General features: G+C 53.7%; 3 protein-coding genes across 5 annotated transcripts; 1 reads left to right on the top strand and 2 right to left on the bottom strand.

The window, feature by feature from the left end:
- Positions 1-5,465: 5,465 nt before the first annotated feature.
- CD2BP2 (CD2 cytoplasmic tail binding protein 2) lies at positions 5,466-7,891 on the bottom strand. Its single transcript, XM_052636062.1, has 7 exons — positions 7,810-7,891; positions 7,157-7,256; positions 6,791-6,929; positions 6,508-6,665; positions 5,988-6,423; positions 5,799-5,905; positions 5,466-5,714 (listed from the first exon to the last, which is right to left on the bottom strand). The coding sequence occupies exons 2-7, from the start codon at positions 7,229-7,231 to the stop codon at positions 5,604-5,606; spliced, it is 1,026 nt and encodes a 341-aa protein (XP_052492022.1). The 5' UTR covers positions 7,232-7,256; positions 7,810-7,891; the 3' UTR covers positions 5,466-5,603.
- A 46-nt stretch (positions 7,892-7,937) lies between these two features.
- Positions 7,938-9,793, top strand: LOC128043697 (sesquipedalian-1-like). Of its 3 annotated transcripts, none has more exons than XM_052636064.1 (2): positions 7,938-8,186; positions 8,808-9,793. In XM_052636064.1, the coding sequence occupies exon 2, from the start codon at positions 8,832-8,834 to the stop codon at positions 9,450-9,452; it is 621 nt and encodes a 206-aa protein (XP_052492024.1). In that variant the 5' UTR covers positions 7,938-8,186; positions 8,808-8,831; the 3' UTR covers positions 9,453-9,793. The 3 variants fall into 3 exon arrangements, with proteins under 3 accessions (XP_052492024.1, XP_052492023.1, XP_052492025.1); XM_052636063.1 differs by having other exon boundaries at positions 7,968-8,039; XM_052636065.1 differs by lacking the exon at positions 7,938-8,186 and adding an exon at positions 8,459-8,530.
- On the bottom strand, positions 9,607-20,414 carry TBC1D10B (TBC1 domain family member 10B). The gene is made up of 9 exons (XM_052636061.1): positions 19,483-20,414; positions 16,266-16,365; positions 15,888-15,995; positions 15,681-15,787; positions 12,204-12,318; positions 12,026-12,091; positions 11,629-11,818; positions 11,180-11,334; positions 9,607-11,091 (listed from the first exon to the last, which is right to left on the bottom strand). Exons 1-9 carry the CDS (start codon positions 20,412-20,414, stop codon positions 10,456-10,458), a joined length of 2,409 nt encoding a protein of 802 aa, XP_052492021.1. The 3' UTR covers positions 9,607-10,455.
- Positions 20,415-20,632: the final 218 nt, after the last annotated feature.

The following is a 20,632-nucleotide window of genomic DNA, read 5'->3' as shown; positions in this document are numbered from 1 at the left end:
TCGGCCCCCAGCCAGCCAACTGGAGATGTGAGCTGGGACTTTCCCCCTGAAGGAGGCTGGTGGTGGTCTGGGAAGTGGTGAGCCTACCACAGTGAAAGTGTATCATTGAACTTGGGGAATAATCAAAAAGGACCAGAAGCAGCCCAGCCTCTGTGGGGAGTTCAGAAATGGCTACTGACGTTGTCCATTACCCACCCTGGGATCATGTGCAAAACGTACCTGCTCCGACTCCATGAACTGCAGCCCACCAGGCCCCTCTGTCCATGGGATTTTCCAGGCAAGAATACTGGAGTGGGTTGCCATTTCCTCCGCTGGGGATCTTCCCAAAACAGGGATCAAATCTGTGTCTCTGTGTCTCCTGCATTGACAGGCAAATTCTTTACCACTGAACCACCTGGGAAGCCCTCTGTGTGTAAAACATCTGCTACTAAATCCACTCTTGAGGGAATTCCCTGGCAGTTCAGGGGTTAGGACTTTGCACTTTCACTGCTGAGGACACAAGTTCAATCCTGGTCAGGGAACTAAGATCCCGAAAGCTTCTGGATATGGCCCAAAACAAACCAACCCACCCTTGAGAGGAATTCCTCTTGGGTCTCAGCATCAGGAAGAGATGGGCATCTCCAGGGCTCTAGCTTGGTTCTGGCTGGGAGCAGAGTGGAAGGCAGGCTGCCAGGTTCAGGCCTCCCCACTGCCTAGGAGCCTGGGGTCCAGTGACTGTGCAATGAGGCGTCAAGCCAGCCAGGAGGGTCTAGAATGGAGGGCATGTGTGTCAAAGGTATGAATATACCACACCTCCTCAGGCTTTGTGGATTCTGACTCTTCATTAATCTTAACCCCCTTTGGGGCTCCTTCCCAGACCTCATCTCCCTCAGGACCCCACCAGAGGCCCAGGGCAAAGTGTGATACCCTGGAGTATCCAGACTCCCCTCCCCGAATCCTGCTACTCTTCCAGAAAACAGCCTGCCAAAGGCAAGAGGCTGCATTTCAGAGGGGCAGGTGTGCGATGCAGTAATGACACCTGCAACTTTGACCTTGAACTCTACTGTAAATCTGCCCCTGGCTCAACGATACCCTCAGGAGTTAGAATGAAACGACCCCTCAGCCGTGCCTCCTTGGAAAATGCTTGGCCTTCCCAGGTGGCCCAATGGTAAAGAACCTGGCAAGCTATAGTCCATAGGGTCACTAAGAGCCAGACAGGACTGAGCAACTGAACAACAAAGCCCTGCTCATACTCTAATCTTGTCAGAGACCTCACCTGTGAACCGTATGTTATAAATCCCATCATTAAATTCTGCCGGGTTGGGGCACATAGTTTTTAGAGGCAGAATCCCAGTGTGTCCCCCTTCGTCTGGCAAAGTAATAAAGCTCTCCTTTTCTATTCCACCCAAAACTCTGTCTCTGAGATTTGATTTAGCACTAGGGTAGAGAGGTTGAACTTTTGGTAATGGAGCCTGGAGCCTGGAGCCTGGAGCTGAGGGAGGCAGCAGGGAAGAGACACGTGGAGGTGGAAGGGCTGGTTCAGGCCAGGCCATAGGAAACCCATCAGCTTCACGTTTTCAAACTTGATCTTGAGGGCAATGGGGAGCCTTGAAAGTTCAAGTGAGGGGCTTCCCTGGTGGCTCAGTGGTAAAGAATCCACCTGCCAATGCTGGAGATGCAGGTTCAATCCTTGCGCCGGGAAGATCCTTCACGCTGCAGAGCAATTAAGCCCGTGCGCCACAACCACTGAACCTGTGCCCTCAAGCCCGTGTACCCCAACTACTGAAGCCCGACTGTCCTAGAGCCTGTGCTCCACACCAAGAGAAACCACAGCCATGAGAAGCCTTCGCACCTCAACTAGAGAGCAGCCCCCTACTCACCACAACTAGAGAAACACCTGCACAGCAATGAAGGCCCAGCACAGCCATAAAGAGATGAAAACCAATTCCATTTATGTAAGTAACATAAAAAAGATGTAAGTACTTAAAAAAAAAAGTTTCAGTGAAAGACAAGGTTCTTCACTTCTGTCTTCCTCTTCCAAACCCATAACCCAAATCGAATCATAGGGGAAATTTCAGACAAGTCCAAATTTTAGGAATTTGACCATAAACCACACCAGCACTCCTCAAACTGGTCAAGGTCAGTGAAAACAAATCGGAGGAGCAGTCAGAACAGAGAAAAGCTAAGGAGACATGACAGCTAAATGTACCGCAGTGTTCCAGACAGGATTCTGAAACAGAAGAGGGATGTTACGGAAAGTTAGTAAAACATAAATAAGTTTAACCCATCCACACAATGTAGTAATATAGTAATCCATCCACACAGTGGAATGTTACCCAACAATAAAGGAGAATAAAGTACTATTACACATTACATCGATGAATCTTAAAAACATGCCAAGTACAAGAAGCACACACAGAAAACACATTAGACCACATATGGGATGATTCCATTTGTATGAAATGCCCAGAACAGGCAAACCTCCAGAGACAGGAAGTAGGTTAGAGGAAGGCAGGGGCTGGAGGGTGAGTGGGGATGGGGAGAAATGGGGGAGAAACCACTGCTGGGTGGGGTTTCTTTTAGACAAAATTCTAAAATGAGGTTGTAACAATGCTTTCGCAATCCTGTGAATGTACTAAACAAATGGTACTTTAAGTGGGTGGATTCTATTGCAATAAAGCTATTTAAAAATAGTAATGTCAAAAACAAAAACAAAAAAAAATAGTAACATTGGTTCATGGGTTAACAAATGTGCCACTGAAAGATGTTAACAATAGGGGAAACTGGGTGTATGCTCTGTACTATTTTTGTAAATCTACAAAACAATTGTAAGATACAAAAAGCTTATTTATATAAAACTTATATAGTGATTTCCCTGGCCCTTCAGTGGTTAAGAATCTGTCTGCTAATGCAGGGGACAATGCAGGTTTGATTCCTAGTTTGGGAAAATTCCACATGCTTCAGGGCAACCGAGACCCCACAACTTTTGAGCCTGTGCTCTGGAGCCCATGAAACACAACCCCTGAAGCCTGAGCGCCCTGGAGCCCATGCTCTGCAACAAGAGTAGCCCCACTGAGACCAGAGAAAGCCCGTACACAACAACGAAGAGCCAGTACAGCCAAAAATAAACTTAAAAAAATTAAAAACAGGGGAAAAAATAAAAGACTCTGCACCTCCAATGCAGTGAACGTGAGTTCGATCCCTGGTCAGGGAACTAAGGTCCCGCATGCTGTGTGGGGTGTGGCAAAAAAATATATACTCACATGTAAAAATTATATATATGTATACACACACACATATATATACACATACAGTTTGTTTGGTTTAAGGCAAGGGAGTTAAGCGTTGATAGGGCCTTGAAATAGGGACATGGCCAATGAAGAATTGAGTGAGGTTTAAGATGGGGAGAGGCATTCAGCTGGATGGAGTGCTAGTTTCCTATTGAGGCTAACACATGACCTCAAACTTAACACAGCACAATTTTATTAGTTCTAGCAGTGGTCAAAAGTCCCAAGTGGTTTCACTAGGCCAAAACCCACAGTGGAGCTGCGTTTTTTTGTTCCAGCATCTACAGGTACCTGCATTCCTTGGTATCTAGCCCCATCTTCCAACTGCAAAGCCAGCAGCAGGTGTAAAATCTTCACCTCCCGCTCACTTTGACCCTCCTCAGTTCCATTCACTTAATAGGACCCATGTGAACATACTGGGCCCGCCTCACTAACCCAGGATACATCATTAACTTGATCATGTTTGCAAGCTCCCTTTTGCCAGACAGCCGTGCATTTACAACTTCTGAGGCTTAGGATGTGGCCATTGTGGGGGGCTATTAATCTGCCCACACCTGTTGTGCTCAGGGATGTAAACACAGAAGGGATGTGTCTGTGTGCATCCAAAGCTGAGGAGCTGGGATGCCTGCAGGATATCTGGGGGAACTTCCCCTTGGCTTCCATCTATTCACCAAACACTACGCACCTCTGATGAGTCAGTCACTGGGGATATAAATGTGAATACTGTATTTCATTGGTTCTAAAACATCTGTTTTTTCACTTTGGAACATATCTGAAATCAGGATGCAGCTTTGATTTGAATCAATGACATCTTACAACTGCAACAGGCAGGGTTTTCTAACACATGAAGACATCTTACAACTGAAGGTATTTTGAAGTCAGTGAAATCCAGGTCTGGACAAAGCACTAGAGTAGGCTCCACTGCTATAGACATTATTATAGAAGGTAGCTGCCTCACTAGAGAATCAAGTATCCCCACCCAGCCCCTCCACCCTTTCCTGGTTCTTGGCCTGCCTCCTTCCGCCCCAGGATGCCCATTGCCCCATGGCTCTGCTGCTCAACTCTTGGCTAACTGACGCCACCAGAACCATGGCCACACCCACGTTCAGCTCTAACACATGAACTGGTCCGTGAACCAGGCCCTCTCCCAGGTGTAACCTCGAGTTGGGCCCTGTGGTTTTCCACCTGGATGCACATGGGAAACACCTGGAAAACACTTGGGAGTTTTTCAAAGACCCAGGCCATCCCTAGACCAAATCATTCATAATGTCTGAGGAGTGAGGTTACAGTTCCCCATAGACTCCAACAGAGAGCCAGGTGGAGAACTAATTGGTGTGAGTAAGGAGAGGCCTGAGGCAGCACCAGTGGGAGGTGGAAAGTGTTAGGTCCAGACTACACAATGACACCTATCGGTCTTCCTCCCAATCCTCCCCAGACGCACTCTGAATGGAGAGGACCAGCCCAGTTCTCGCAGTTTCCTAAAGGAACTAAACTGAGTCAAATATATTGTAGGAGCCCAGGAAATGTAAGCTGTACAGACTCCAAGGCCAGTCAGAAAAGACCTGGTGCCAAGAAAGGCCTTCGAAGGGAGTCCACTGGGTCGAGGTCAGTCCTCTGATTCACTGTGTAACCTCCAGCGAGACATTGCCCATCTCTGGGCCTGTGCAGACTGGCCCGGGTGGCCTTGAAAGTCCTTCAGGTGCCAACATTGAGTTTAGACTTTACCTCAGAGACCATTTCTATCTGCTTCTAAGAAGTCTGAGACAGCGGGGAGCAAGCCAGTAAGCATCAGCCTTTCTGCTCACTCCCAACAGATGTCTCAGCCCATCCAAGCCTCAAGATTCCACTTCTGGGGCTCTATCCTATATTGGTTACAAGGCAGAACATCTTAGGTCCTTGAAGCCAAAGACCTAAGAACAGCAAAACGGGAACCCTCAGGGGATTCTGGAGAACAGCATGTGAGTGGAGAGATTTTTCAGCTGAGAACAAAGTCCAGATTGGGAGGCCACAGGACACCTCAAAGGCCCGGCCCTGCCCCAAGGAACGGGAAACAAAGGTGAGGTGGTTCGAGGGACCAGAGAGAAACTCTCAAGGAGGAAATTCATGAGAGGAAACGCTAAGGGCAAGAACAAGTCCAAAGGGACCTGGAAGAGGTTCCCAGCTCCACCTTCTGGCCATCAGCACAGCCAAGGCCCCTAATACACAACTAAAGGCTTTTATTGGGAAAAGGAAGTTGACTGAAAAGTGGCCCCCAACATCTTCACTGCCTGAGGCAGCCGGGGCCTCCTCCACAGAGTCCAGCAAAGAAGGGACCACCAAACTGGGCCCTCAGGAGGCTCAGGTGTAGAGGTCAAAGTCAATCCGTTTGGAGTTGTAGAACTGGCCACCCGGGGGGTCCAGCTTCCGGCAATAAACGCCATCTGGGAAATAGCCTTCGTTCACCCAGGTCTGCAGGAAGAGAGGGCAGAGCTAGGAGAGGACTGATGGGGTGGGGGGAGGGAAAGAGGCACAGCAAAGTAGAGAGGAGCTTACCTGCATCTGGGTGCTGGTGAAGGGCCCGTACAGCTCAGCATCCCCTGTGTTCTCCCACTTATATTCCCACATCACGTCTGCAAGACCATCTCCAGGTAACTCTGCTTCTAAAATAACAGGCCAAGTCATTTGGGCCTCCAGTGGCCTGCCCCCTGCCCACAACCCCCCTCCTCTGCCCTTCAATCTTACCTTCCCTCTGGGCAGGGGTTGGGGTCTCCAGCTCCCCTTCTGTCACTTCCTCAGCAAACATGTCCAGGGAGGGGGGCGGTGTGGGGTCACGGGATCCCTGGGTCTGGCACGCCAACCCCTTCAGTCGCATGGCCAACCGTTCCCTTGTCTCCTGATACACTCCCAGGTTGCCCTGGGCCACCATCTGGTCAGCCAAGCCGGAGAGCCGGTCGAGGCGCTGGGGGGAACTGGGCCGCCCGGGCCCCTTGCTGCCTTCTTTGCTTCCCCCTCGGGCTCCCAGACGCCTCAGTGCCCCAGCCACTGTCTCTCTTGGCAACATCAGTTCCAGAAGGCCCTCCAGGAGGGCTTGGGTGCTCATTGGCGTCTGGCCCAGGCTGTCGTCCTCCTCTGAGTCTGACGGCGGCCGCTGATCAGGTGGCCGCTCCCTGATCTTTACCTGTAATGGGGAAACAGGAAGGTTTTATTTCTGACAAACTGCCAGCAAGGCCCAAGCCCAGCCATGCTAATCTCCGGGCCTCACCCAATCAATGTTATCCAGCCAGCTGTCTCGGATTTGAGCATCCCGGTTCAGGAAATAGTTGCCGTCTGCATCAAAGTGGCCTTCCTCCATCTCTTCCTGCAAGTTGAAGGGTGTGATCCGCACACCTCCCTCACTGGGGAGCGTGGCTGCTTCCTGACCTGTACCCAGACAGACACAAGAATCCCATGCTAGGCATGCAAGAGACAGGAGCCTCCCATCCTCCATGGCCCCAGAGGTCCCTATTTGTTCCCCCAGCAAAAAGTCAATTCTTGGTACAGCTCACCTTCCACATCCTCTGAGGCCAAGATGTCATATTTGCTGGACCCTTCCTCCTCCTCCTCCTCCTCCTCATCGCTGTCCAAAGAGTGTTTGCCTTTGAAGCGGCTCCCGGGACCCCCTACCCCAGCTACAGGGTCCACCAACTGTGGGCAGGAGACAGAAGTTAAGAAGCAAGTTACTGGCTATGACCCCAAATACTCTAGGATCTACATTCAAACTGAAAATCTTGCAAAACCGTATCTCAGAAATACGCGGAAAAGCTAACCCTTTCCATCCTTTCTTTGTCCCTCCAGATCTCTCTTCTGGCTTCTAATTTATTTTTTTTCTCCCTTCACACCGCCACAGAACAGAGGAGTCTGGCCCCCCTCACCTTTTTCTTGGGGACACTGATTTCATCCTCGTCATCATCTCCCACGCCTTGGAAGGTCACTTTCCTCTTTGGCATGACTGGACAGAAGGGCTTTTCCAAACTGAGCAGAGGGAAAGGGTGCAGATTAAGGGAACTGGGTGAGGAGGCAACTCCCCGCGAGGGGGCCCCCTGCACAACAGATCTTTTACTTGGCGGGTACTAGATCCACTTTGGGAAGGGAGTACAGAATCAGGAGCCGAAAGGGGAGCTGGTAGTCCAGAACAACCCCCCCCCCCACCCCCCCGGGACTTGGCTTAGCATCTAAAAGAGCCGCTGGAGCGGAGACGCAAGAGCGGACGGGCGGAGGAGCTTCTACGGGCACCCCCACCCTTGACGAGAGGAGACGGGCTCGCCCACGTGACCACCCTTATTCCAGGCCCCAGCAGTACTGGGCGCGATGTGCTTCGCGGGTAAACACCCGCTCCACCACCCCCAGCTTCCTCGGAACCCGAGAGGCCCCGGCAGACCCAGGACCTAGCGCCCTGGCAGCCCCGCTCCTCCCTGCGCCGAACTCCCAACTCCGCGGGGTGACTCCCAACTGTCTTGGGCTGTGTACAAATTAGAAAGGCGGCAGGGCCACGGGGACACCAGCAGTCCCGCCGGCACGCGCTCACCTAAGGATCCAGGAAAGGTGGGGGAAGAAAGGGAGAGAGGGTTTCACCAGGGCTACATCCGGGCCACCCGCCCGCCACCACCCGGAAGAGAACTGCGGAAGGCGTCGGGGAAAGCCGGAAGTGGCTTCACTCGGGTTAGATGAACAACTGAAGGAGCGGGCGGAAGTACGCGCCGCGCGGGGAGAGACGCCCCCTCCCAGAAGTGACGCGAGCCGTGTGGGGCGACTATGGTGAGAAGAGGGGACATTTGAACGCCTAGACCCTGATCGGACGAGGATGGCCGGAAGTGGCCTCGGTTTCCTCCTACAACACTAGAGGCTCTGAGGAGAAAGGGGCGCCCAGGTTCACGATGGAGGAACAAAGTCCCAGCAGGGCCGGTGGGTTCCTGCCCTAGTTTTCTCTTTCCCGGGTTGAGTCTCCTTTTCCCCACGGCTGGTTCTGCGCCCTTCATGATCTCATTAGAAATCCTGCCTTCCTACTCTTGGCGTCCAGTTGTCCGCCCTTTGCTAGTCCGAGGCGTAGCCTTGCTGTTGTCCCAGAGGTTCTCCTGGGACTTTCCGAACCCAGCTCCTTTTAGGACCCAGGGGAAGTCTAAAATCAGCCGCCTCCTATCCCCTGGGCAAGTTCCTGGTTTCTGAGGTGGGAAGAGTCAAATAGGAGAGGTGGCAGTGGCACCTGTTCCCAGTACCGAGGCCTGAAGTCCCTTGTGCCCTCATCTCAGGTAGGCCTGGGAAAGGGCCGTAGTGGATATCCGCCAACCCCAACCCCAAACAGGACCCCAGCACTACAGTCCTGCCCAGGTTTTGTAATTTGGCCCAAGGGGCAGAGCTGAGGTTGGGAGGTGGGTGGAAGGTCCTTCTTGAAAACTCAAGAGAGTTTGAATCCCTCTAGACCAAGACCAAGACAGTGCCCAGAAAGAGCCTACTGGAACCAGAGGAGGGCAGTGCTGGGGTACCCCGGATAACCAAATGCACCACTCCTCCTTTCTCCGCTCCTAGGGTTTCTTCCCACAGTGGGCTACCATGAAACTGCACCGAAAGTCCGTGCTCCGTTTCTTCCGTGGGTATAGAACACAGGCTCCAGACCGGGAGGGCATCCTGCTAAAGAAGGGGGCCCGAAATACCAGTTATCAGCGCCGCTGGTTCATCCTGCGAGGAAACCTCCTCTTCTACCTGGAACACCAGGCTGACCACACACCCCTGGGTCTCATCCTATTAGAGAACTGCCAGGTGGAGCCACGCCTTGGAGCCACAGAACCTTATGCCTTTACCATTCGGACTCCAGGGGGAGATGGTGGGCGGGCCTACAGGCTGGCAGCAGAAAACCGGGAGGAGCTGAGAGCCTGGCTGTGGGCGTTGGCCGGAGCCACCTGGACGCGGCTGGCTGAGCTGCTACGCCCCCTGGAGGCCCAGTACCGGGAGCTGTGCCAGGCAGCTGGCCAAGAGCCCGGCTCACCCCCAGAAGACTGTGGCTCCCCAGCCACCCCCAGGACCCTCTTCAGCTTCCAGGAGTTGCACGAGCACTTTGGAAAGGAGATCCGGATGCTGCAGGCTGTCCACAGACAGTTCCAGGAGGCCAGTGACAACGGAGGCAGCAGATCCCCAGCAGGTGGAGGTGAAGCAGGAACGCAACAACTGTGTTGATGAGTGACTAATAGACTAAAGGCCCAAAGGTATCTGCCAAGTCCAGTCAACAGCTTCCAGAGACACCCAGATCCTTGCTAACTCATCACTCCCTCCCTCCTTGTCCTTACTTTAACCCCACTCATCAAATAACAAGGCAAAAGACAGGCCCAGGTACAACAGCAGGTTCTTTTCCGGTTCCTCAAAGCGGCCGCACAGGGTGGGGGCAGAGACAGAAGAACATGTAAACATTGGGTTCCACCCCCTGGGGCTCAGGGGAAGACCCTTACCCAGGAAGGGGCTGGAGGGTTGGAAGGGACAAAGTGAAAGGCAGGGGCCCTGGTCAGACAAAGCAGGGGAGGCCTGAGAATACAGAGAAAGGTGGGTGAAGAGGAAGGAGAGCAAGGAGGGTGGTGGTGGGAGGTGGGAGACATTTCCTGTTCCAGTGCGTGTCCCCTTAAATAAACTAGAGTGCAAGAACACTGAGGAGGAAGAACCAGAGAACAGAAGATGGAGTGAACACCCCCACCTGGGGCCCACCAGGTCCTCTGTACATAATTACAACACAGAGATGTCCAGAAGGAGAGCAAGAAGAGCCTGGGCCCCCAACCAGGAACTGGGGGAAGACAGGCAGGACTGAAGGGGGTAAAGGAACCCAGCTTCACTTCACGGGTAAGGGGAGTGACTGGAGTGTAAGAATCTGAAAACTGCTGACTCCCACTGCCACAGGTCACCCCTGCGGTAACCAAAGGCCAATCAGGAGAGCGGCACCTGGGAAGGGACCCCAGTTGGGCCGAGCTAGAGGTGAGGTGTCCACTGCTTCCCCAGGGAAATGCAGCTGCCCCCCGTTCTGACTGTCCTGGCCACGTGGGGATCAGCGGCTGGCACGGAGACGGGGAACAAGCCACTTTCCTCAAAAAGAGGGACAGCCTGCCAAGGGCGGGCTGGGAGCAGCACCCCAGGCTAGGTCTGCTCTTGGCTGAGGGAAAAGAGGGGGCCACGCAGTCCAGCCCCAGGGCAGAGGTCAGAAGTACGCATCCTGCCGGGCCTCTGATGCTGAGGACCTGTCCCCGCCGTCCTGGGGGGCAGGCGGTCCATCTGCCTTTCGACGGAGTGAGAGCTTCCTGCCCTGGGCCTTCTTCTCCTGCTTCTGCCGCTCCTTCTCCTGTTTCTGCTGCTCCTTCTCCTGCTTCTGCCGCTCCCTCTCCTGCTTCTCCCGTTCTTTTTCCTGTTTCTGCCGCTCCTTCTCGCGTTCCTTTTCCTGTTTTTGCCGCTCCTTCTCCTGCCTCCGGGCCTCCTTGCCGCTAGGGGCCAGAGGGGCGCTGTTGCCAGTAGGCGAAGGAAGGGATGGACGCAGTCCCTCGGCGGTGACCACGGGCCCTGGGGCAGGCCCCGCGCTGGCCCTGCGGACGGGAGGGGGTGGGGAGGGGACCCCTCCACCTGCCCGGGAGCCCCGGCTCTTGAGGCCAGGGAGGCTGAGGAGGCTGGAGGAGGGGCCCAGGGGGGGCAGCTGCCGCCGGCGCTCCTCGTGGATGGCCCGGGAACCGTGTAGTCTCCGTGAGGGGCGATACTGCAGCTCGCCCCGGGTTTCCAGCCACTTCTTGAGCTGGGCTGCGTTCTCTCGCTCAATCAGTGCTTCTGTCACTTGGAGGTTGGTCACCTAGATGGAGAAGACATGGGTACCAGGGTGAAGTGGGGGCTGGGGATCTACTGAAGCGGGTGTGAGGTACGCTAAGGCCAGGACCTACCTCGTGCACCAGGAAGTCCTCCTGCATGCACTGCTGGGGCAAGTTCCGCAGCTGCTCCATGGTCTCATACATGCCTTGGCAGGAGCGCAGCTTTTCCACCGAGCCCAGCGTGTGCCGCAGCAGCACCAGGGCCACCCGGAAGATGATCTTGACGCCTGCAGGCCCGAAGAGAAGAGGCCATGGGTGATCAGCCTGGGGGTCTCAGCCTGGCCCATGCAGGGGGTACTCACAGCCCCCATCCCTGTGTATTGTTGACCCGACAGATGAGGAAGTGGAGGCCTCAAGGAGAAAATGAGCCGCCATTGGTTTTAGGTTCCTGGGAGGCAAAGCAAGCTGTGGCTGGTGGCAGAGCCAGTAAGATCAAGTCTCAGTTTCTCCAGCCCCGAGATGGATCTCAGCCACCATGGAAACCCCAGTCCCCCTACTGGCCTACGTGGCTACAGAAGTACCTTCACAGAAGAACATATCCCAGACCCGGAGCACTGAAGCCCAGGGCAGGGTGCGGGCAAAGATGCACATGAACCACTCTGTCATGTAGAGCACGGGATCGATGCGCTGCCGTCGCAGGTGCCGATGCGCCAGTGGGGAGGCCCGGCGCAACAGGGCAAAGAAGATCTCTCCGTCCAGCTGAATGGCCTCCTGGAGATGGGATGAACCATGAGAGGCGCCCTGGCTGTGGGCCCCCTGGGGTGGGACTGGCGCTGGCAGTCGGATCCCATCCGTGAGGCGGGACCCTCAGCTCAGTGGGAGGGCCCAGAGCAGCCAGCCAGAACGGCAAGGCTCAGCCCGCCCCGCAGTCCTAGGGACAAGCCGTAGCCCCAGGCGCACCGGCCTCCACACACTCACCAGCCCTGCGCTGTAGTAACCAGGCAGATACTTGTCGCAGATCTGCACCAGGCACCAGAAGGCTTGCTGAGAAAGACAAGAACGAGGGAGGGGTGGGCCAGAGGAACAGGGGGCAGGGAGCTCCCCCATCACCCTTACAGGCCCAGCCCCTCCCCGACTAGGTCCGGCGTCTGCTGACCTCAGCAGGCATGTGCATGAGCAACACCGCGGCCACGGGGGCCTGGGCCTGGCAGTAGCCCTCATCGGGCCGGTAGATGGTGTAGGCCTTCAGGATTCGATACAGGTCCTGCTGCCTGTGGGCAGAGGGAAAGACCATAAGGGCAATCACAGGACTTGGGACTCCCTGCCCCTGAACAAACCCCAACCCCAACCCGACCCCAGACTCCCCCAGAGTTTTACCAGCACACACCTGATCTAGCTACCTTCCCACCTCCTGAGCTTAAGCCAAAGTCTCAGATCATCATGGAGGCTTTCTCCCAGGCTCCAGCCTTCCACCCTTGCTGCACACCCATGTGCTCCCTACCCATTCCCCACAGGCTCTGCTCTCCATCTGCCACCATCCCTAAACCCTCAAGGTCACCTTTTCCAGGAAGCTCTCCTCTGCAGCATCGGCCCTCCTCTGGCACTGTCTGCGTGCTTTAACCTCCCAGCAGGTGCTCTCCCAGGGCAGAGCCTGCCTTATCTGACTGGATTTCAACAGTTTCCCCCCAGGCCAGGGCCTTGGTTCTTGTGGAGTCCTGGGAAGCCAGCTGGGCCTCAGATTTTCCTCTTATCTCTGCATCCAGAAGAATACACGCTCTGCCCCAGATCTGTCCCTTTTGCTTGAGGGTGCTCCATAGCTGTATGAGGGAACTCCAACCCCTCAGCCCCCCATTAGAAAGCAGAGGGCCTGCCACCCCTCCCCACGGCTGGTCATCACATCATATCAACACTAAATTCTGAATTTCACTCGTGTCTAGGCCTTCTCTCCAGCTTCCCTGGTGGCACAGAGGTTGAAGTGTCTGCCTGAAATGTGGGAGACCTGGGTTCGATCCCTGGGTCAGGAAGATCCCCTGGAGAAGGAAATGGCAACCCACTCCAGTATTGTTGCCCAGAGAATCCCATGGACGGAGGAGCTTGGTGGGCTACAGTCCATGGGTCGCAGAGTTGGACATGACTGAGTGAGGCGGCCTCTCTACCTCCACAGTTACTGAGCAGCTCAGCCCTTCATCTCTTAACCAGGGAAATGTTCATAACCTCCCAGATCTTCTCCCTGCCTCCAGTCACACACTCCTGACCACAGCTTACAACAGTGTTTCTCAAAATTCAGTCACTGAAGTGTGACCTTCATTTGTGGTTTATCTGCACACCGCCCCACTGTTATTTCTCTACTTTGTAATAACATCCATGAAATGACAGGTTTGATATACTAGTTATTTCACCTAATATGTATTAAATATGTAACTTCCACAAGTTCTCACGCTACTTTCACCCACCTGCCTGATTCTGTGCCTCTGCCTCCGCCCGCTGCTATGAGTGAACTATTTGTGAATCTGACCAACCACAGCCTTTCCAATGGGTCCCATCCCTTCTTGCCTACACAGGCCATCCTCCCAGCAACCTTCCCATCACTTGGGTATCATCCATTTTTCTCTAACTACAGATGCTGGCAGCATACCAACATGTCATTTCCTCTAGCTTATAAAAAATAAAAAAGTCTATTTACCCAAAGTTCCCCTCTGAATATCACACCATTTCTTCCCTGCCTGTTCAGGCAAACCCACCCAGAGTACAGATTTGCTATCCTCAGTTTCTTTCCTCCGATCCTCCATTTGGGCTTTAGTCCTTGCTCCACACAAAACCGCTTTTATCAAGGTCACCAATGACCTCCACATTGCTAAATCCAGAGGTCAGTTTACAGATTTGACTTGACTTGATCCATCAGCAGCAGCTGATCCTGAAACTTCACTTTCCTTCCAGGAAACACTCTCCTGGTTTTCCTTCTAGCTTTTCCCAGTTTCCTTTACAGGTCCTTTGCCAGCTTCCTATTCGTGAAATGTTAGCGCTGTACGCTCAGTCTCTGAACACCCTCCTTTCATACCTACACTTCCTACTTTGATGACCTCATCTAGTCCCACGGGTGAGATCTGGTCCCATCTAGAGGCTGACATCTCTCAACTTCCAATTTATCTCCAGTTTAAATCTCTCCCAGACTTCTCTGGTGGTCCAGTGGTTAAGACTTCACACTCCTAGTGCAGGGGGCACAGCTTTGATCCCTGGTTGGGGAACTAAGATTCTACATGCCAAATAGCATGACCAAAAAAAAACTTCTCCCTGGATGTTGTGTATATTGTATATCCAGCTTACCTGGCATCTCACCTGGATGTCCAGTGAGTATTTCAAACTTCACATTCACAAAATGAGTTCCTGATACACCCCTCAAGGTTACTTTTCCCCAACCACCCGTATCAGTATATTGTAACTACATTCATGCTAGTTTCTAAGATCAAGAACCTTAAGAGTCTTCCTTATCTACTCTCTCTCTCACACGCACCACTCCACATCTAATCCACTGGCAAATCCTTTTGGCTCTACCTTGAAAATATATTCAGAGTTCAACCCCTCCTCCCCACAGTTCCACTGCTACCACCCTGGTCTATCTACCACTGTCTCTGTCTGCGATTATGGCAACAGTCAACCTGGTCTCTGTTGCTGCCCTTGTCTCCAGTCATCTGTTCTCACCACAGCAGCCAGAACAATCCTAGGGGTTTTTTTGGGCAGAGTTGCACAGTATGTGGGATCTTAGTTCCCAACCAGGAATCCCAGGGATCAAACCCATGCCCCAGGCAGTGGAAGCACGAGTCTTAGCCACTGTACCACCTGGGTAGTCCCAGAATGATCCTTTTAAAACACAAGTCAAATCAGGTCACTTGTAACCCCATCTCCACTCACATTCTCTATTGGCCTTTCTTGCTTTAAACTCTTCTATTTATTACCATTATACATACAACGTATTTTCATTCTTTGTTGTCTATCCCTACTAAAATATAAAAAGCCTGGAGAGGGCAGGAGTTTTTATCTTTCATTCACTGCTATCATCTGTAACTAAAACAGTACCTGGAAGATAGCAGGTGCTTGATAAGCACTTGCTGAGAGGATGAACTTACTGTTAAAGTTTATCCACGTGCTCCCACAAGGAGCTGAGAACCATCTAAAAACATCTGGCACACTACTAGGAAGCGATATATAGACTTCTTGAGGAAGTCTGGCAAACAGAACAAAAATCGAAGGGCCCTGGCACAGCATTTAAGGGCTCTTAACTGCTTTGCCAGTTTCAGCAGCTCTATCCAATGCCACTGCCCAGACAGAGCTTACATAACCCCCCAGCCAGGAAAAACCCTGCCCCTTGCTCTGCTTCCATCTATCCTTCAAAACATCACTCACATGCAACCTCCCCAATGAGGCTCTGATGTGTCCCACCTCCCCCTTACCAATACCCCCACACCACTCCCCCATCACCCCAAGTCAGTGTCTCCCTCCCTGGACCCATCCTTTAGTATGTCTTGACACTCAATTCATCAAAGACCACTCCTGCAGAATTCCTGGGAGGCAAGAACTGCTTTCAGCCCAGACTTGCATCCACCCACCACGGGCTCACACAATCAGGTTGCCTTACCCGTGCCCGCCTCGAGCAGCAAACATCTCGTGGAAAGGGAACTGGCGGTGCAGGTCCTTCTCAATCACATCCAGCCACTTAGGGTCCCCAGGAGCCCGTTCCAGCTCCTGCAGTGGGACAGCTGAGATTACCTCAGACTCTGGGGGTATGGATGATGGCCCTCACACAGACTCTGTCATTGGCCCCACACCCTGGAGCCGTACGCACCTCAAACTTGCCCGGGTTCTGCTCCAGGAGTTCCTTGCTATTGGACAGGTACTGCCAGGCCTTGGCTCTGAGGGAGGAGGGGATCCCCTTCCGGCAACGCAGCTTCACCTAAGGCAGGGTGGCCAGCAGGGGAACAGCTTCAGTGACTGCCACAGCCTCCAAGCCTTCCCCTGAAGCCCTCAGGCTCCCTGGGACACCCAACCTGGCCTTCTATCTTTTAAAGTTACTCCTCCCCCAGGCCCAAGAACCACCTACCCGCAACATGGTCCAGAGAGCAGGTAAGACTAGGTTCCTGGGCTTCCCCAGCGCCCATGGGCCCACCCTGTCCTCCCCACCCCCACCACATCCATGGCCCTGCCCACTACAGCCTTCTCAAACCTTCTGGAAACGCCGTGACAGCCACTTATCCCAGTGACTGAACATCTCCAGCCATTTGAGCTCCCGCTGCCGAGCCACATCCACAGGAATGGAGCTCTCTCTGAGGATATGGGGAGTAGGAAAGAAGTCAGTAGCAGCAGTATAAATCCTGATGCTGCAGAAACTGAGGCAAGCCCTCCCAATCTCCAATGAGAGGCCAGACCACAAACACATTCTGTGAGCTATCAACACATCAGGATGTCTGGTCACTCCGCCCTCCAAGGCCCTAATTCACCACACTGAAAGGAATTCCCTTTGGACGGAATCTCTGAACAGAGATCACATTCTCATGTTGGACCTCTGTACAGAGGCTGTGTTCAAATCCCACTTCTGACACATAAAAGTTGGGGAGAGAGTACAGGATATGTATAAAGTATACTTTGTACTGGGGCTTCCCTGGTGGCTTAGATGGTAAGAACCTGCCCGCAACGCAGGAGACACAGGTTCCATCCTTGGGTTGGGAAGATCCCCTGGAGAGGGGAATGGCTACCCACACCAATATTCTTGTCTGGAGAAGTCCATGGAAAAAGGCGCCTGGCAGGCTACAGTCCATGGGGTCGCAAAAAGTCATACACAACTTAGCAGCTAGCACTTTCACTTTCACTTCACATATTTTACATTAGACCTTCACCACTTACTCACTGTGTGGCCTTGGGCAAGTCACTCTCTAAGCCCCAATTTCCTCATTTGTAAGATGGAGGAAAAAACAGTATCACCTAGCACGGCCTCAGTGAGTAAACAGCAATTATTATCCACAAAATTAAATACAGAACAAATATCTGTCTCCTTAGAAGCAACTGAGTTTCCTTCTACCAGACTCTTGAGATCCCTTGAACCATCTGCAATCTCCTCTACCTCCTCCTCCTTGGAATCACCCCAGAATACCAAGCAAATGAAGCTCTCCTTGCACGGCCTGCTCATTGTTCTAGCAAAGCTTCACACTCAAGATACCACATCAGTCTTAAAACAGTTACTTGGAGGAGCCAGCATTAGGTGAGTGGAATGGAAGAAAGTGCATGTTCCCAGATAGACCTGAGCTCAAATCCCACTTGTCCCTTAGAAATTGGGGAGTCTAGCAAGTGAGAATCAAGTCTCTTCCTTAATCTGTTAAAAGGGATGCCACTGCCTACATCACCAAGTTAGGGGAGGACTACTGAGAAACTGTATATAGAGGACTGTTAAATGGAAGGTTTAATGTTAGTTTCTTTTGTTCCAGAAGCTCCTTAAACTGAAAGGTGATTTCTCATTAATCTCTATCTTAAAAGTCAATTCCAAACTCTGCTAAAGGCCAGGAGGAGTAAGATCCCTTTCCGGCCCTCGAAATGTCACAAGCTAGCAGAGGGATGATGGCAATGTGATGAGGGAAACGCAATGCCAAAGATGCACGAAGAGGCAGCTAACTGAAGTAGGGGCAGCAGATATCAGAGAAGGCTTCCTGGAGGAAAGGACATCTGAGGGAAGCCATGAAGGACTGAGTAAAAAATGGCAGGAAAAGGCCAGGAGAAGGGCATTCCTGGCTGATGATACAGCCTGAGTATGAAAGGAGAAAGACTACCATCACTTCAACAGCACACAGCACATGGTGAAAAGTGGGAAAGAGGACCAGAGAGGTTGTCAGGGCTGATAATAAGGAACCTGTGTCCAGGCTAAAGCTTAAACTTTATCCCCTGGACAGTGGGGAGCCGCTAAAAGTTTGTAAGAAAACGTGCCCCACGGTCAGCCTGACCTCAGAAGTAGATTCTGCCAGTGTGAAGATGGGTTTTAGAGGGAGAAAACCACAAAGGAGAGAGTTAGCACCCAGCACGGTGCCTGGTACACAAGAGGGGCTCACTAAAATCCAATTCAATCCAAGTTCCTTAGGGCAGGATAGCACCATAGGTCACGCGGATCCAAATTATTTGAATGGGGCAATTCACTCGATTGCTCTAATCCTGTTTCTTCATCTGTGAATTAGGTACAACAATGCCTCCGTCATGCATGGGAAAGCACCAGCCTTCCCCACATAGGACCGCGAATGTTGATGCTCGAAGATTTTCTGAAATTTTGTTGTTGTTTTTGGATTATACACCCTGCATTCTTTAGAATACCCTCCCACAGGGCTTCCCCCAACACCAGGCAGGTCCCCCTGACCCCAACATACACAGCCATGACTAAATTCTCCTCATTCTCCACAATTCAGATCAGTCTGCCTGAATTCCCAGCCTGGGCAAAAGATCCCTCCCCTAGGTGCTCACAAAACCCCGTGATGATCTCCAGGCTAAACCTAACATATGATGTCGAAACCAACGGTTTAAGTATTTGTCTCTCCCTCTAGATGATGAGCACCTTGAAAAGACCATTTGATCCTTAGTACCCAGCACAGGGCCTGGCACCGGGGTTCTCTGGTGAAGCTGTACACTGAACTGACCAGCAGGTTAAAGGGGTACAGGACCAATGGGGAGCATCCAAAGAGAGGAAAGGAAGAAGTCAGAAGTAATTACACCCCCACCTTAGGAGTGACTCAGGCGCCTGGAGGGAACTAGGAAAGAGTAAGCCCGGCTGGGGAGATGAGGAAATGGGGAAGAGGCCTCCCCCACCCCCTTTCCTTCAGTGAAGACACAAGCCTGCTCTTCTGTTTCACAGAGATGCCCTGCCTTCGGGTCTCTCTTCCATCAGACTTCCCCAACTCATCACCCCATCAGACCTAGGGCTACGGGGGAGAGGTGCTTGCATCCCTCCAGACTTTGCCCCTAAGGGACCAATGATCTCTATCAGAACCCCTGTCTGGTCAAACCTCCAGACTATCCGGCCTGTAGCTGGAGACTCCCATCAAGGAGCTGGAACAACCGGAGGTATCATCTCATTCTACCTTTCACTTCACAGAGGAGGCCCTAACTACAATGGGGAAGGCACTCACTCAAGGGCGCGCAACACACCACCAAAGGCAAGGCTTAGACTCAAACCCAGAACTCCTGACACCTGGTCTGAAACCTTAACAGGCTGGTGCCACAGAAATGGATGTTCTAGGTTCCATGCCTCAGGATGCTCTAGGCAGGATAGGATCCTTAAGCATCCCACTCCCAGTCACTCCCTGGATCCTCAGAGGAGGATGCGCCAAGAGAGTGTAGGCAAGGTGTATCCTTTCCTCCCCATCCCGCCCCACCTCTGCTTCCTTGAAACAGGCCCACTGGATACTCACAGGCTGCCTGAATACTGGCTGCCCCCAAGGAAGCCGTACTTGTCCGTCTTGCGCAGGGCCAGCCCGTTTATCTCAGAGTCTGAGCCCATGGAGCTCACATCATCCGCCAAGGACTCCAGGGTCCCAGACATGAGGCTCACGGAGTCCAAGTAGCTCAGGGTGTCTGGGGCCTGCCCTCGAGGCCCAGAGATGCCAGGTCCCAGGCTGGACATGGAGCCTAGGTCCTGAGAGTTTTCAGCGGGCTCCGGAGCTGGGGTCACCGTCACGACAGCTACCTGGGCCTCACATGACCCTGGAGGGCCTGTGCCAGGCCCTGAAGGGTCCTCGGGAGCCTGTCCGGTTGATGCTGATGTTGCTGCCGCAGCTCCATGTCCACTTGTCACCTGTCCTGCTGTCACAGCTGCAACCCGTGCAGTCACACCTGAGGCCACTGTGGTTCCCGGCTTGGGGGCGAGAGGGGGTTTGGCTGTCAGGGCCCCAGGAGCCGTTCTTGAAGGGGTCCTGGTGAGGGTCCCGGGTCCAGGATCGGGTGAGGTTATAGCCTCCTCCGTCTTCGGAGGGTCTGCCCCTGGGGCCTGAGCCACGGACATCTCGGCTCCAGCCACAGCCTCGGGCACCAAGGGCTCCGGGTTGGAGACCTGCGCCCTGCGGGCATCGGGTGAGGCCTCCAGAGGCAGTCCCACCTCCGTGCTGCCTGTGACCGTCGGGCTGGGAGCCGAGTCTGAGGTCTGGGTCGGACCCGGTACCCATGCGGGCCGCGCCTCCCCGGGGGCCACCAGGGTGACCGGGGCCGAAGTGGCCGTGGTCACTGGCGGCCCCGGAGCCACCACCAGGACGGGCCCGGCCCGAGAGCCGCGGGGCGGCGGCGAAGGGGCCGCGGGGGCGCCATGACGGCGCGGCGGGGCCACCAGGGGCGCCGGGCCCGTCTCCATGTCCGCGGGCCGCCCCTCACATCCCCCCGCAGCGGCGGCCGCAAAAGGCGCCGCCCCTCAGGCCGCTCCGCGCCGCTCGCCGAGGAAGGGGAGAAGGCGAAGGGCGCGGCCCAGCGCGCGCCGGGGTCGAGGGCGGCGCGCGGGCGGTTGCCCAGCGCGCGGAGCCGGGGAAAGGGTCCCGGGGCGCCAGGCGCCGGGGTCTCGCTCGCGCCCTCTAC

This window comes from Budorcas taxicolor, chromosome 2, assembly GCF_023091745.1.
Source record: "Budorcas taxicolor isolate Tak-1 chromosome 2, Takin1.1, whole genome shotgun sequence".
Taxonomy (NCBI): Eukaryota; Metazoa; Chordata; class Mammalia; order Artiodactyla; family Bovidae; genus Budorcas; species Budorcas taxicolor.
This window is presented reverse-complemented; position numbering and strand designations above follow the sequence as displayed.